The 17,281-nt window shown below is 42.7% G+C and overlaps 1 protein-coding gene across 5 annotated transcripts in view; it reads left to right on the plus strand.

Annotated features, from left to right (window-relative positions):
- pde1cb (phosphodiesterase 1C, calmodulin-dependent b) overlaps positions 1-17,281 on the plus strand; it is a 129,758-nt gene that overhangs the window by 101,642 nt on the left and 10,835 nt on the right. For all 5 annotated transcript variants that reach the window (XM_034208113.1, XM_034208132.1, XM_034208123.1 and 2 more), the window contains 8 exons: positions 59-241; positions 1,563-1,629; positions 1,843-1,959; positions 2,489-2,629; positions 5,207-5,307; positions 6,104-6,232; positions 6,743-6,844; positions 11,539-11,659. In XM_034208113.1, the coding sequence (XP_034064004.1) occupies positions 59-241; positions 1,563-1,629; positions 1,843-1,959; positions 2,489-2,629; positions 5,207-5,307; positions 6,104-6,232; positions 6,743-6,844; positions 11,539-11,659 (961 nt within the window). The remainder of the gene's footprint in view (positions 1-58; positions 242-1,562; positions 1,630-1,842; positions 1,960-2,488; positions 2,630-5,206; positions 5,308-6,103; positions 6,233-6,742; positions 6,845-11,538; positions 11,660-17,281) is intronic.

The following is a 17,281-nucleotide window of genomic DNA, read 5'->3' on the forward strand; positions in this document are numbered from 1 at the left end:
TTATTTTTCATTTTTTTGTCTCGTTCACATTACACCCTTCTCCTCTCCCCTCTTTCAGGCGTTTGGTGGATACAGAGGATGAGCTCAGTGACATCCAGTCAGAGTCCGTGCCCTCCGAGGTTCGGGATTGGCTGGCCTCCACCTTCACCCGGCAGATGGGCCTGATGCTGCGGCGCAATGAGGAGAAACCTCGCTTCCGCAGCATCGTCCACGCCGTCCAGGCTGGCATATTTGTTGAGAGGTAAACCCGTGTGATGCACAAACACAAAGCCACAGATAAATAATGAATATGGATCGTCACCTTTATCTTTGCCCTGTTGGACCAGACCAATGTCTGTGTAGAGCCTTTATACAGTCCATGGTGAGGCGCGACGGACTTAAAGCTTTTCCATTAACATCTTTAGTTTGGCCTTGAATAATGAATGGATATTGTTCTTGAACGTTTCAGTGCATTTTCTTCACCTGCCCTTTAGATTCCAGACATTTTGCAAAGCACCGTATTTAAGAGTTTGGAATTATTATTTTAGTAACCTTCCTGGCAGAAATAGCCTTATATTTAGTCTCCATTTTGTTTGAGTGTCTGAATTGTGTGTAATTTAAGAAATGCTAACAATGTGAACCTTTCTCCTCACAATCGTTCATTGCCATATGTTTCATTTTACAGATGCCAAAAATGTGCCATAAAGACCTTTTCGAGGTCTCTTAGGTTAGATTATTGTTGATTGGTTATGCAGTACATGTTTCTCAAATCTCTCTGACCTTGTATGTCAACTGAACTAAAACGTTTGGCATTTGAGAAGGTGGAGAAGACAATTCAAAACTTCAGAGGTCTACAACTTGGCGTGGTTCTTTAACATTTATATCTGTGTGAATTATGTGTGCATCCTCTGCACGGTGACTCACTCACCTGAGTCGACCATACATCATCCCAGCCTTGGCAAGCACAGCGACATGTAAACACAATCATTCAGAGAGTTGCAAACAGCTCCATCTCAGAGGCTATGCTTTATCGCACACTAACATGCAACATGCATTTGTTCATGTCAGTAAGCCTCAAACATGTAAGCTATAATCTTTCTTAATCTGAGGGCAGCCTGCTTTCAGACATTTACAATGAGGAGGGATTGGGTTCGGCAGAATGAGGTGTCCACCATTTTTTAATTTGAAAAATGTTGTATTTTGACAACATTGCCAGCAGATAAAAAGGTGCATTCATGGAAGCTAATGTAAGGATGCACTTTTGAAATAATTACATATTTAGTGTAAACTAACTTTGCTTCCTTTCAACTGCTTCTATTGACGACAGAATATATTTTTATTGTATGGTTTAGTTGTATATATATTCTCATATATTCGACAAAGCCTGAAACCTTTTGCTTTAAAAACAGACTTGCAGGTGTGATTGTTTTCCCACTTAACCTTCAGTTGCATACTGTGATGTGTGGATTTGAGGATTTGATAGAGATGGTGGGTAACCTTATAGGCTTTAGTGTGGTATGGTAACCTCTGGTGTTTAAACTCAGCGCTGCGCTTTATTTGATGTTTTTATCTCCTCCACACAGGATGTACCGACGCACCTCCAACATGGTGGGACTCAGCTACCCCCCTTCAGTCATATCTGTGCTTAAGGTATTATCATGTGCGCACACATCCCAGCTGAAGCACACTGATATGAAATAACAACTTTGTCCACTTATGTGCCACGACTATATTACCTGAGTTATTTACAAGGATTTGATTTGCAGCGCCTTGCATATTATCAATGTTTTTGAGAACATGAATACATTGTTATTGGACAAGTTCAAAGCAATATTTGATTTTTTTCTTTTCTTCCCCATACAGCATGTTGACAAGTGGTCGTTTGACGTGTTCGCTCTAAATGAGGCCAGCGGAGATCATGCTCTTAAATTCATATTCTACGAGTTGCTCACAAGATACGACCTTATTAATCATTTCAAGGTAAAGCCACAAGGATATGACATACCTATATACATCCTGTATACTGTACTACTGGTTATTGCTGCACCTTTGTGACATTAAAACAAGAAGAAACAGAATGACCTTCACATTCCCCTTCACTTCCCTGTCTCTTAAGTGTTGGATCGTGTTGTTGTATTTTAACAATGACCTTATTATAAAGTGGGTTGGACACATTGTATCTCATCTGATAGTGGTGAAGCTCATTTGCCACCGCGTGCCATAGCTGAGGACACTCAACTTTAAGTGACAGCATCTTAAGAGTAAATGACACGGGCAATAAAGCCGACATGAATATGTAATTATAGTCTGCAGTAACCTAAATGATTCACGATCCATGAATTGATGACATCAATTTCAGATGCTGAGGGTGCTATGCGTGCATTGAAATGTTATGGGCTCATTATTTGAATAACTGAATAGACTTAAGACGGTTATTTTTAAAAGTATCCACAGTGTTTTTTGTTTTTTTTAGCTTGCATTCATTTGCTGTTGTTTTGTCTGCCATCAGATCCCAATCTCTGCGGTGGTGTCATTCGTGGAGGCCCTAGAAGTGGGATACAGCAAACATAAAAACCCCTACCACAACCTGATGCACGCTGCTGATGTCACACAGACTGTGCACTACTTGCTACTCAAGACTGGTATTGTGGTGAGTAGGATTTGACAGAACACAGACATGTTCAAAACCTACCGAAACCAATTGAACAAATAGGCGTTGGTGTGTCTCCCTGTGGCAAATCCAAGTCGAAGGAATCCTTTTATCCACATGATATTCAGAACATCTCCGTCAGCTGCCAGCTTAATGGCAACTTTGTCTGACAGGTTATCTTCTAAATATGGCTATTTTTTTAAGGGAACAAAATACAAGACATCTCAGTCTGCTCGGGGCAGGTTTAAAAACATCAACCCACAATTCTAAAATATCTGTCAAAATGTGACACAATTTGATTGAAATGTTTGCTTAACTTCTACTTTTCATATTTCATATTACTTTTGTTCTTTTTCCATCTGGTGACCTATATTCCACTGGAGTAACTTAGGGCCTTTCTGTTACTACATGTATTCCAAAAACAAACAAACATTAGCCTCGCTAAAGGCTAAGTCCCCAACCATCCAAGCAGCCGGCCGCCCCCGCTTCCATTGTTTTTATTTAATCACCTTAATAAGGTGGCTGCGACAGCTGTCGACATGGCGTGTTTCTCTGGGCGGTGCCTTGCAGAGTAAACCACATTACTGCGAGAACCACGGGCTCCTGGGGGAACAGGGGAACAGCATCTATCATTTTGCATGCCCTCCAGACTCCATTAAATCAATGATCAACAGGTCATTCATAAAGCCGGCCCCATGAGGAAATATACTGAGGGATGGATCGGCCATCTTGCTTCCCGACCCCCACCCCCTGTACTTAATGACTCCCTTATCCCCCACTGTTGATTAGTCACCAATATCGACTGGGTTTCCTGAGCTAAATCCCCACTCTGTGTACGCGAGTGCACTGATGCACATCTCAGAAGAGAAATACCCACTCACAGGTGTGTGAAACAGATTACAAATGTGCGGCTATAAATGGACATCTTTATCTTTGAATACAGTTGTTGGTGTTGCTCATATGATTAACCTCAGTTTGTCACAGTTTCTGTTCAGGAAAACTACTTCCTCAACCAAGACTTAAACTAGGAGATCAATACTACTCATAAATGCAGTATTCATTTGGCTAAGGATTAAATCTGTCGAAGAAAAATGAGGGGAATCCAATAACATTTCAAAATGTTCCTGCTGTCGTAAAAGTACCTCATCTGATCTTTAATTTGTCAACCTATTGGGAACAATTATGTTGATATGACACATTGTAATACAACACTACAACAAAGGTTTAAGTCAACTAACATGTGCCTGAACATAAGTTTGTACATTTATTAAGGAGTCAGTCATGTGAGTTTCCGGTCTTCATGCTTAGCTAACTAGCTGCTTGCTGTAGCTGCTTATTTACAGTACAGTGATAAGAGTGCTATCAATCTACACATCTCAATCTCTGAAAGAAAACCAATAAGTGTATTCCTCGCTGGACACCGTCTACCACGGTGCACTGAGATTCATCACAAACCTCAGATCCTTGACGCACCACTGCAATCTATACGCTCGTGTTGGATGGTCTTCCCTGACCACGCGTAGACTGAAACATTGGCACATCCTTATATATAAGGCTATTCTTGGTGCTCTTCCCCCTTATCTAAGGATGTACATAAATAGAAAATGCACAGGATCGTATCGGCTTCGCTCCGAGAACTTTTTCCTTTTAACTGAACCAAAGGTCCGTACTGAACTTGGGAAAAGGGCGTTCAGTTACGCTGCCCCTCAAGCTTGGAACCTGCTTCAAACTGAGCTGAAACTCAGAGAGCTGGTCTCATTAAACACACTCAAAGCAACTTTAACTGACCTTGAAGCAGGCCGCTGTGTCTGTAAATGCTTTGGCTACATTTGGTGTATGACTGTGTTGTGATTGTGTGTTTTTTAATTGTTTGTAACTGTAAAACTGTCTGAAACTGTGCTGTTACCATTCTTGGGCCAGGACTCTCTTGAAAAAGAGATTTTTAATCTCAATGATTTATCCTGGTTAAATAAAGGTAAAATAAAATAATTCCCACAAACCTTTAGCTATTGCTTAAGGAGCTGCTGCTACTTTCACATAGTCCTCTCTTTTGCTGTAATGATAAATCACATGTAAAAAAGTTTAACCCATTTATTCAAAAGCATACCTTGTATCATCACCATGTGACAGTATGACGTTTTCATTTATATTTGATAACAATGACAAACCAGACTGAGACTCTGGAGGAAAAGAGGACGTTTTAAAGTGACAGTTTAAAATGTGGTAGTCAATAGACCTCGCCTTATCCAAAGCTTCCTTTTTGCTTCTCTGACCTTTCCTCTATCGTCTCCTCCCCATTTGTTTCCTTTCATCCCTAACGGTAATATATTCCTCGTGCCAAATACTTCTCTCGGCATCCTTTGTTTCCCTTTTCTCCTCTACATCATGCTGCCGCAACAAACTGTTCCCTGCACTCCTTTTCTCAACTTACTGGCTTCTCATTTCTCTTCTCTCTTGTTTATTACTCTGTCTTCCCTTTTTCCTGTCAACGTCGACCCTGTCATTTCCATCTCGTTGCCCTCCTTCCTCTTTTATATACTAATATCCCCTTTTTCTTTTTGCATCTTCTCTCCGCAGCATTGGTTGACTGAGCTTGAGATCTTTGCCATGATCTTTGCGGCGGCGGTGCACGACTACGAGCATACAGGGACGACAAACAACTTCCACATTCAGACGAGGTAATGGATCATAAAATAAAAAATGCATGGCACTGACTCACCCGATCAATGTTTTCATTTGCAGCGAGAGGGCGTCACAGTCACACTGAGATCGCCTGCAGTGCTGTGCAGTAATAACACTCGGGCGGGACGGGAGTCCAAATGAACTCACAACTCTTGCCCTTGATAACTTCAGTTTGAAAGAACATTGCCCCAAACTCATTTCGTATAAATATAATAAAATGAACACTTTTTTTTTTTTTGACAAAGACTATCATCGTAGCCTTTTGCATTCTGAAACAAGTCCTTATTTTCACCCTAACCCCTTTTTATCCAGATTCCTTTCATTGAAATTGTTGAACTTCTAAAACCTTACGTAAATAAAGAACTTTTCTACGTCTTATGTTACACATTTATTCTTGCTCGACGAAATAGTAATCACATTTTTGATCTTGTTTCCGTGGGCAATTGTCAATGACATACTGAGGGTCCATACAGTAAATACATGGAGCCCCATTAGCTTAATGTGATTTGTATTGTTTGCATACTGTATGTCTTGACAATAGGAAAGTTGCTTTTGATATATTATTGGTACCGTAGAATGGCGTAGATGTTATGCATAAACCAATCATGGGCTTTGTTGTGTTGTTTTTGTGTTTGATGTTGTCCCTGAATAGTCTCCCTTTAGACAGCGGACTCCCTCAACGTGACACAATATACATTGAAGGAGTAGCCATTTTGAGGGGTCTATTATCTCTCTATAAGCTGTTCTTGCCAATAAAGACCTATAACTATTGCTCTGCTTTCTCTCCGACAGGTCAGACACAGCTATCCTGTACAATGACCGCTCTGTGTTGGAAAGTCACCACGTCAGCGCCGCCTACCGCCTGCTGCAGGAGGACGATGAGATGAACATCCTCTACAACCTCTCCAAGGACGACTGGAGGTCAGTGCGACAGATATGAGACAGACAGTAAGAGGAGGAGAGACGGGGAGGTGAAAGAGCTGAGGGACAGCAGCAGAAGATAAAACTCAGAGATTTACTAGTTCAAGTCAAATCGAGAGGCAGGTCAAACGGAACAGTTTCACAATGTACATATCGCCCCAACATGACCTTATCTCTCATTTTACAAGATTCACAACTGTGCTCAGTGGAGTGAACATCAGAAGAGTTGCATCACCTTCAAGGTCCAACAACGTTGTGCTAAATGGAACTGTTATGTATGATAATACATTAAAGAGAGAAAGTGGCAATCCGATTTCTTAAGACATAAGCTGGGACTTGTCAAAGCAGATATTATAAATAGCTCTCAAAAACTGTGTTGGCTGACATTACTTTTAGCCACATCCGAAATAAGTCGGCTTTTATTACCTGCGAGTTTGACGGTTCATTACACAGCCCATGGCTCGTGTTTTCCTCTTACTTCTCTCTCCTCTTTCCTCTGCTTTCCTCCAGAGAGCTGCGGGCTCTGGTGGTGGAGATGGTGCTGGCCACAGACATGTCCTGCCACTTCCAGCAGGTTAAGGTCATGAAGAACTTCCTACAACAGCCTGAGGGGTCAGTTCACTTCACTGCTGTTGCTTTTGTTGTTTTTCCTTTCCTACTGTTTACACTCTCTGACCTCTTCCCAGCAATTTGCATTCTCATTAACCCTGCCATGAGCCACTGTGTACTAACCTCCAGTTGTTTACAACCCAATTAACCCTGCCCTGAGGATGCACTAAAACACAACACACATTAATGTTTACATCAGATGGGGATTGGGACGATATCTGTTGCTCACGTGTTGTTTGCTCAAAATAAAAAAGGAAAGAGTATTTTGTAGCAACTAGAACCAGTGTCATGCATTGTTCAGTGCAGGTATACAGTAGGGTAATACTACATGCCCTCTCAGGCACAAACACTGCATATTGTGTGTGCTGGAAGTCTGCACAGGACTTCCACAAGAGTTATAGTGTAGTCACACCAGATTTGGCATGGTGAAATGTATTTGCTCACTGCGGTGAAATAACAGCCTGCAGCACAAAAGTTGCTGCCAGTTTCTCTGGCACACTATAGAAGGCTCGAGCTAAGATTACCTGCTGGAGAACATTAGCGTCCCAAAAGCTATAAAATATTCTGTTTCCCAGCACTAATATTCTGCTTCTTGTTTTCTGCAACACTTGCATACAACTTTCAACTTAAACTTTAATGTTTTTAAAAACATACTACTGTATAAATGACAACATGAACCCTAGTAGTACAGTAACTGCCTTTGCTTGAACCATTATCGGATCCTGGTTGCTAGAAGGAAAAATAATCATAATTTTGGTCACTGAGCGTAAATATTTACGCTTATATAAACTCTTCCTCTTGAAGTCACTAATATTTAATGATGTGAGCAAACATATTTTATTTAGGTCCTCTGAACAGTAGTATAAGTTTATCTTTGCTGTACTCGTTAATAAGCTAGCATGCCTGCCAAAAGGTAGATGACTAAAAATAAATAAATATGGAGAACATAACATGGAGCTCCTTGATAGCGCATGCCGTAACCACAACAACCTTGCCATGGGACCTTTCTGAATGTCTAACCCCTTTCCCCCTGTCCCAATTGTCAAGGCGTAGAACATTTGAATTAGGTACTGGTCCATTACAGAATTCCACTTCACTATTTAGGGCTGAACGATTAATCGATTTTAAATCGAAATCGCGATTTTAAATGATGCGATTATGAAATCGCAAAGCCTGCGATTTATTTTTAACATTTTTTTTATTTTTTTAAAAATTTTTTTATTGTGTGTCAGTCATCCACACCAATCAGAAGTGCTGTTCTCCACATGTACCAGCCATTGTCAATCAATCAGAAGTGGCCCATGATAGAAGGTGATAGACAGATTGATCCAATCACCTGCCAAGTGCTTTTGAAAGTGCCTGCCCTTTCCAAATGGCTTCCAATGGAGCTTTCCTAGATGGTTTGGTGAAACAAACCATCTGAGTCAGGTTAGTAATGCTCCATCACATGTTTCTATTACAGGGTGAATCTTAAACTGAAGCTTGACTTTAAAGCAACCCAACGGAAGTTTCATGTAAGTTTAGTTTTTTCACTCGTAGCTCGGGCTGCGGGGGTGCTAGAGACGGGAGTAAGTTGATACGACCTTCCTAGCCGGAGTTATGGCCGCATTTTACAATAAACTTCCGTTGGGTCGCTTAAAAACAAATATCGCAATTCGAATTGCAATCGCAATATTTGTCAGAAAAATCGCAATTAGATTTTTTCCCAAAATTGTGCAGCCCTATGAAGGATTCGTTACAGCAGTGTCCATTGACAAAGATTGCTGTTTGCTGTGTGTTTTCTAGGGAGTGTACCAAAGTGTTCTGTGTCAAATAAAAACGTTACATTGCAGAAATAAATATTCCTTGCAGAACAGAACAGCCCGACTGCCAGTACTTCCTTTTCACACATTTTAATCACAGCACTTTCTACAGTGACTGATAGCCGGGCCTGCTCTACATGCAGACAAAAAAAAAAGCAGATTGCAAAACAAAAGAGAGCTATCAAGCAAACTATCATATGACGAGATGAGTCATCACTGCTGATGGAGCTGCAACGCTTACGAGAGAAAGCTGGAAGAAACTCGTTGACCTTGGGGTATTTCTTTTCACTGTGATATCGCGCAGCACTCATCATGATTTAGAAAAATGCTCAGAAAGCAGTGATGTGGCGATAAGCAGCTTCCTGAGAAACACATGTACGAATCAACAACATTGAGATTCCTGCTTATGAGTATATCTTATAATTCAAAGAGTGCTGACAGGAAGGTAATCACCAAGCTACGTAATAGGGTACACACACAAGTGCACATAAACAAGATTGCAGTCTGCAGGAAGCTGTATTGCTGAATAGACTTTAATGTAAGGTAATTCAAGCCGGTCTGCTCCAGGCCTGCATTGAGTGCTCTTTAAGACCCAATCTGCCGCAAATGGAATGAGGGGAAATTTGAGCCAGTCTTTCTCACCTCTGTTTAACCTTGTGCAGTGTGTGTGTGTGTGTGTGTGTGTGTGTGTGTGTGTGTGTGTGTGTGTGTGTGTGTGTGTGTGCGTGTGTGTGTGTGTGTGTGTTTTCAGTCGTGTGCCTATTTCCATTTTGGACTGTGTCTGCTCATTCATGCGCCAGTCCATTTAACATGATATGTTGATATGGTTATTATCAGGTGATATCTCAGACACCACTGATGTCTGATGAGGTGAGATGATGCGTCTTCACACTTGTTCCAGTGTGGAGAACCGATTTGCCTACCGCAGGCAGTATGATGGGGAATCGTTTTTAAAAATATATTTTCAGATGGAAGTTTCTCTGTCTATAGATGTCTGTGTTTCAAAGCCCATGCTAATAGATGACAATTTATATTGCCTTTTCTTTTGAAATATTAAACCTGCAATGGTGAGTTTATACTCCATCTGCTACTCTGTTGAGTATAATCATTTCAACTGCTACTGTATATTACACAGTAGCAGTTAAAATGATTGGTGCACATGTTACACTAGGACAGTGGTTCTCAAACTTTTTCTGTCAGGCCCCCCCTTTGGAGAAAAAAAAAAGTCGGGTCCCCCCAACACAAGTCAGTCTCAGTGGCGGCGCCAGATATTTATTTTGGGGTGCTGTGGGGTAGCTTGACGTTTCATAGAGGGTGCTCAAACATTTAGGGTTTCCCATTAAAGTACCGGTCGCTACAGTGGAATTTTCTACTGCAACACTCCCCACGCAAATACACAGTGTGACAGTTACAATGAAGGCTCGAGGCATATAGGTGTAAGCAGGGGTAAAGTGCTATTTGTATAGGTGGTGTGTGGACCTCACATAGGGGGGTCCGGGGACAAGCTTCCCCGGGAAGATTTATTTTTAAATGTTGAAGTTAAAAGCATCAATCTGGTGCACTTTGAGAGCAAAATGAAGAGATCTATGGATACATCTCTCAACACCCATTTGAAACAGAACTGTAAACAGATTTACTATTTCTTTATGGATATTTTACAAATCACCCTTTTAAACTTTATTCTTTTTTTACTGTCATATAGTAGCTATTTCATACCTGTTTTTCATTTATTCTCTTATTTTTTTATAACTATAATGATCATATACACGTGTGCCTCGGAAATAATTGTTTACATTAATGGTGACCAAAACGTTTGAGACTCACTGAGATAACTTAGACTAAAGTTAACTTTCTAAACACTGAGAGAGTCCTTTAGCTCACTGAGGCTCTCAGTCTGACAGGAGAGGACTCTCCTCCACTTTGTTGTTGAAAAAAATCCTTATATCCGTTAGCGTAGCTCGCTAGCACCAGAAGCTAACATCAACGATCTCCGGTACCGGTGCGCTCTCTCTCTCTCGCTCTCTCTTTAATGAAACACAGAGACCCAGACGTAATAGTACTGTACTGCATCATATTATTTTCGAATCAATAATTTTTCAATTTATGATTTTTTTTTTTTTTTAATCTTTTTTTTTTTTTATATAGCCATTTTTCCTCCTGGTCTCCCTGGCATGCCTCTGCGCCCCCTAGAGGGGGAGCACCCCCCACTTTGAGAACCACTGCACTAGGATAATAGGTTTTACATTTCAACCAAGTCTATTATAAAACAATATCCATGCACATTGACTGTGAGTTGATCCCTCTCTCAGAGACTCCAATGTAAGCTATGGGGGATATCATCTGCAGTTATTTTGTGTAAAAAAAATGCATTTTAATTATGGTCAAAGCTAACAAAAGTATTTGAGTTAGCCGAATGAGGAAGTTATCTTTTGTCTTAATACATAGGTCTACTGCTTTAACTGAAGAATGTATGCCTAATGTTGATACATTTTTTAAATGGGAAAAGTAGATACTTTACTGAACATACAAGACTGTGAAAACGTTTCTCTCCTATGAATTTTTAAACATTGTGTTGGAGCTGTTCTTGCACAGAAAGTCATTTTTTGTGGACAGATTGATGGAAAAACATTCGCAGCTGTGCCACATTTTTCCCATTTCTTTTATGATTGACCCTTCAGTCTTCAGAGACGCTCAGTGTTTCAGAAATGTTCTTGTATCCTTCCCTTGCTTGGTATTTTTCAATAACCTTGTTGCAGGTTTTATGTTGAAGATGTTTGACTTCACAATTTAGATTACTTATTGTAGTCATTAGTCTGTAGTCATTAAGGTGTCATATTAATAGGCTTCGTGCAGGATTCATTGATTAACAGTTGAATATCTTGGTCTGCTTTGCAGCATTGACAAGCCCAAAGCCCTGTCCCTGCTGCTGCACACGGCAGACATCAGCCACCCGGCCAAAAGTTGGGACCTCCACCACCGCTGGACCACCTCTCTACTGGAGGAGTTCTTCAGACAGGTCAGTGTGTGTTCTCGGACCGGTCCAAGTGTTCCAAAGAGGCTGTAGTACAGCGGATAAGCACAACAATTGTGCATTTTATGAGAAAAGCATGACATTTCTAGCATAGTTAGTGCATACCATAAGGTTTATTTTCAGATGTGGAGGGAAGTCAGATTTGACCTGTGAGGACCGTGAGAGGTCAAATCCAAGATGACCGCCAGTCTCTCGGGTCAAATGTTCAAACACGCTTAATTTTGGAACCAAATATTGTAGAAAAACATTTAAGGTGTCATATCCAACTAAATTAGGGATGCCCAATCATTTGGTGATACCTTTGAGGTTGCCAGAATTCAAGAAAATGTATTTAGGTGAAGATAAAGGTAGAAATTGACCAAAAATAAGCTTTCAATCAGTTGAAATTTGCAAAATTGCAAATTATTTTGTGTGTGTGTGTGTGTGTGTGTGTGTGTGTGTGTGTGTGTGTGTGTGTGTGATATCAACTTATCATCAGCTTGATACATGACATCAAAGTAACAGTCAAATCCAAGATGGCCGCCAGGCCTCTGTGTTTAATGTCCACGTTTTTTTAAATGTTGGAACCAAACGATGTAGAAAATAATGTGTCATTTCCACCTAAATTGGGGATGCCCATTCATCTGATGATACTTTTGAGATCGCCAGAATTAAAGACAATTAATTTAGATCAAGGACAAGGTCAAATTACATTAAAAACTTTTGGAAATGTGCTTCAATTTTGAAACTATAGAGATAATAATACAAAATAATAGACCCATGGTGCTAGTCTATTTTAATGATGATAATAATACAGATCTAAATTTAACATTCTCCAGAACAGAAACATAGTGCAGTCCACTTCAGTGCAGCTTTGGCACACTTGCATCGTCCAGTGCACCCTTTCTGGCAGCGACAGTGGATCAATTCATGGCACGATTTTGATGCTTCAGGTAGAGTGGTCCAAAGTGACTGCCACCCAGTTGTTTCCTCTGTCCAGCCCCAGTCAGACGGCTCTGGCATCTCTGGATCCAGGACCAATGCCTGGTTCCAACAGTTGGCCTGGTAGCAAGTGCGCTTGATATGCTGCCTGGGTTGGAGGAATGTTCTCTAGAGATCTAGACTTCTGTGTGAAGAGCTGTTTCCTGGCATCATTCACCTCCATGCTCTCACTGGTTCGGTCGTACATCAGCACCACAAATCGCTCCAGCAATAACATTGATCCTTCACTGACCTCACTTGGCATGCATAGGAGTTCATTGAAAGCACCAGTCACCTCTGGGAAAGACTTCCACGTTTCCCAGGCAGTCTTCTTCCCTCTGCCAGCGAAGGCAGAGACGGTGTCACACCCGGTGAAAGCGTGAAGGACTGGGAGAGTCAGACACTTTGTTGGATTCATTGTGGCAACAATTTCATGAACAGCTATGTAGTGAAAGCTTGATCCAACACCAAAGGCAACCCACAGCTCATCAGGAGCTATTTTGCTGAATGAAGCCACAGCCAGTACCACCACATCGGTATCAACTGTACGTATGGTCACCTTCTTACAACCCTTTTGCACAGCATCTGCCACATGCAGAAGCAGACGAGTGTCTGCCTCCTCTTGAGAACACGGGGCAAGGCAGGCTAAGTAAGACTCAGCAGGAGAGCAGAGGACTCCACTTCCATCTGTTGCATACAGTTCCTTGCCCTCTGCGAGAAGAAGATGAACAACTTTGCGAGACAGGAAAGCAAACAAGTCGGTTTTGTTCTCATCGCATCGAAGAAAGTCCTTCCAGTTCTTTGGCATCACAGTAGAAGGAGCCACCCTTTTCCTGATGCCCTTTCCCCTCTTTTGTCTGGTTGAGGCTTTCAGGCTGGCAGGTAGGTATACATCCCAGACAAGGTCAATGCGGCTGATTTTCTCAAGTTGAGCAGAGATGAATGGTGTAAACACTCTATCTCCATACTCTTGAAATGTTCTTGATGTTCCAGGATTTAACATTTGAACCACAGCTGCACCATCGGAAATTGTTGCATCAGCCATAGGTACACACTACTGTTTTCAAGCAGATCTGATTCTAGGCAGCGAAGTAGATCTGCTTTAACTCCAATCCGAATTTTGCCTCCAGTTGACAGAGCTGGTGGGGATCCCTGGTTTTCATGGTAGAAGAAATTGTCGATGTCTCCATCTCGTGTTTGACAGGAGATGTACAGCCTCGAAAAGAGACCACAGTCACTCTTCAGTGCTGCAAGCTGTGCCTTTTGTTTCAACTTCATCTTGACCGGTGGCCTACTGAACAGTGGCAACTTGTTCTTTGGAAGTGTTTGTGTGACAGGTGTTGTACACTGTTCTAGCCTCTCTTTCACAAACGTGGTGTACTGCTCCTCACCAAGGGTCTCGATCCTTCTCACAGTTTCAGCCACTTTGATGTCCATGATGTCCCTTGTGTCAATGACTAGTAAATCTTGGCTGTGTTCTAGGAATGGATTTCCCATCTCTTCCAGCACTGTCACAAGTGCTTTAACTTCCTTCAGAAATGCTGCTTGTACGCCAGGTTGCTGGTCGTGATGACGGTGCCCAGTGTCACTAGCACTATGCTGTTGCTCAAACTCTGTAGTGATCCTGGAAATTTCTGGCCCTGCTACCATCCAGCGTCTAAGTGCTCCTGGATTGCCAGTCAGTCCAATAGCCCCACCAGAACCTTTCACCATTGCATTGTTCTGCCCATGGCACTGGTCGAGTGCCATGGCAGAGAACTTGTTGCTGGTTTTGTGCACCACAAAATGTCCAGACTTGAATTCTGCTAGGACATGTGGATGTTTTTCAGCGAGAGTCATCATATCACGGATGTGTACGGAAAGCCATCTGGAGTAGTGTGTGTGATCTAGGGCAAACATCCAGGGCAAGATCTGTGTCAGAGATTCCACGTACAGCTGGAAGTTACCTTCACGAAGTGACCTGATGTACCGCAGCAAGAGAAGCTCCAATGACAGGGTCTTTAGCCAGTAGTCAAAGTGGACACTGGCCTTTGCTCGCTGTATGCACCACTCCTCAAAAGGCAGTCTATCAGGTTGCATGGCATTAGAGTCATCAGGTGTGCAGTCTTCACTGTAAGCTTGTTGGAGGAGTGTATAAAGGCTTGCAGCTGTGAGCTGGTGCGCATGGCGGGTCTTGGTGACATGGCTGGCATGTATGAAGGAATTTGCTGTTCCGGAACTTGCAATGTCAGCCTGTACCAGGGTGTTCGTCCAGCCACTGTCTTCCAGCCAGTCTCCCAGCAACTTCAACATGGCCATCTCAATGTGTAGACCACCGAACATGATCACAAAGTGATCCTCTCCATAAGTGGCTGGCCAGGTCCACTGGACCTCCTTAGCAAGAGCATACAGTGGTTGGTCAGCTGCAAGGACGGGAATCTGACCAGGGTTCACGTGCTGAACTGCTGCCTTGACGATGTCCATGGAGTGACGTATCATTGCCACTGAGTGTGCATTGTCAAGAAACAGAGGCAATAGTGCGGTTATTGCTGCAGGTGGGATGACAGCTTGGTGCGCATCAGCGTGGTAGGCAGACCACGATATCCAGCCATCCATGGTAGACTTTTCAACAGCTGTCTTGACTTTGCTGAGCCATGCATACATATCTTCTTTGGCAGCTGCAGCAGTCAGGAGGTTGGGAGGTCTCACAGGACCTTGTACAGCCGGCGCACTGAAGACCTTTGTCTTTAGGGCTGCTGGTGGCACAATTGTGTAGGCTGATGGCAGAGGTGTCACTGACTTGGTGGAATAGCCACCCTGACCAATCACTAGGACACCACGATCAGCTCCACCATGTGTGTGTGACGGAATGCTGCATAAGTGAGATTCCGGTGCCGTGGAAGGAATCTTTGGCTGTTGCAGAACTTGGATTGTGGTCGATGTTGTCCACAGCTCCTGTTGTGAACAGTCCATGACGTAGCTTTGGTGGGCACACTACATCTTCCACCCTAAAGCTCTGGCAGACACCATTGGCAATGTCTGATGTGAGTTGCAACAGCCTGTCATAGGAAACACACAATCCCAGATTGAACAGTGTGTCAACCAGCCTTCTACTTCGTGTTACTGCATGGATCTTGAGGGACAGATAGAGTGGGAGTGGAGTTTCTTGGCTGCGGCTATGACGTGCTGAGCTTGGTGAATCCACGTTTCATGCGTGCTTCACACTGTTGAACACCATTAATTGGGAGATTGTTAGGGCAGGTTTTGTGGTGGCTGTGTGGACCAGCTGAGTTTGATGCTTGATGTTTGCCCCATCGAGTATCATGTTGACTAGAGCCAAGAGGGATGGTGGCACAGCCTTCTGCTGACAGTTTGCCTTGAATGACCCATCAAAGGAGAAACCTGACTCAAACATCTCTTTGCGCACCACCTGTGCTGCTCGCATTAAGTGTATGGCATCACTGTCATGATGACATGCCATCATGAGGGCTGGTCCAATGTCCTTCTCAAAACTCAGAAGTGTGTCTCTTCCCTGTGAATGTGCTCTCAGATGAGGAAGCGCAGAAAGCAGTCGGTTTTTCAATCTGGTGGTGTGAATTCGTTTCTCTACAGTCAGACCAAGTTGCTCCAGTCTGATCTTGTACAGCTGAGCGATGTCTGTCAGTTTAAAGACAGGAGCACTGTCCTCATCACTCTTCATGTCTTCCAAGTATGCCACTCGCTCAGCAAAGGCTATACCATGCAGGCAAGAATCATCTCCTTCATTGCCTTTGGGTGCAGCCTGCCTGGCTCTGTTGTACAGTGAACGCAGACAGTGGTGATGGTACTTGGCCTCAATGGCAATCATGTCTCCTGCTGCAAGCTTGGCCAACAGAGCAGTTTCCTCAAGTTCAAGGACACACTTCCGCACATTTGTGTCAATGTTGTAGGTTGATGAATTATGTAAGTCTGCAGAACCAGCAGGCTCATTGCAGAAGAAACAAGTAGGCTCTGTGGACTGTGGATGGCTGTGAGCAGATCGTGTATGCACAGTAGAGGTACTTTGTTGTTGTCCTGTAGTTAATTCTCTAGGACTTTGTTCGTCAAATGCCTTTTTGTTGAATTTTAGCCGACATTTATTGTGCCACTCAGCCCTGTGTGCCTTCAGAGTGTATTCTATGCCATTCACATCATCCAATCGCTCCAGGTTGAGGTCCATTGGCATGTGCTGAAGGGTGTGGAATCGGAGAATGTCTTCTGCCAGGGATGCATAGCCACGATCAATGGGCTGTTTCGTTGATCTGAATGGACACTGTAAAGATTCATCTGTAACTACTTGACAGAGGACAAAAATGTTCCAGTTAGTGCTGGGGGGTGGCTTGGATTGCTTGGATGTAGAGGGCTGGGTCGGGTCTATCAGGATGTGACGCTTCGACATGGTTACAACAAAATCACCACTGCAGGAGAGAGGATTCTGAAACCACAAATAACACAATATTAGTACCATACCACATTACATCTAGGGTATTTTCTTAACCCTCCCGTTGTCCTCGGGTCAATTAACCCGCCACTGTGTTTAACAGCAGAGAAAAAATCCCCTAAATTATATTGTGTCTTGAAAATTTGAACTTGAAATTTGATGACTTTTCCTAGATTGTCAGTTCTGCCCGTCAAAGAAGGACTGTAAAT

This window comes from Gymnodraco acuticeps, unplaced genomic scaffold (genome assembly GCF_902827175.1).
Source record: "Gymnodraco acuticeps unplaced genomic scaffold, fGymAcu1.1, whole genome shotgun sequence".
NCBI lineage: Eukaryota > Metazoa > Chordata > Actinopteri > Perciformes > Bathydraconidae > Gymnodraco > Gymnodraco acuticeps.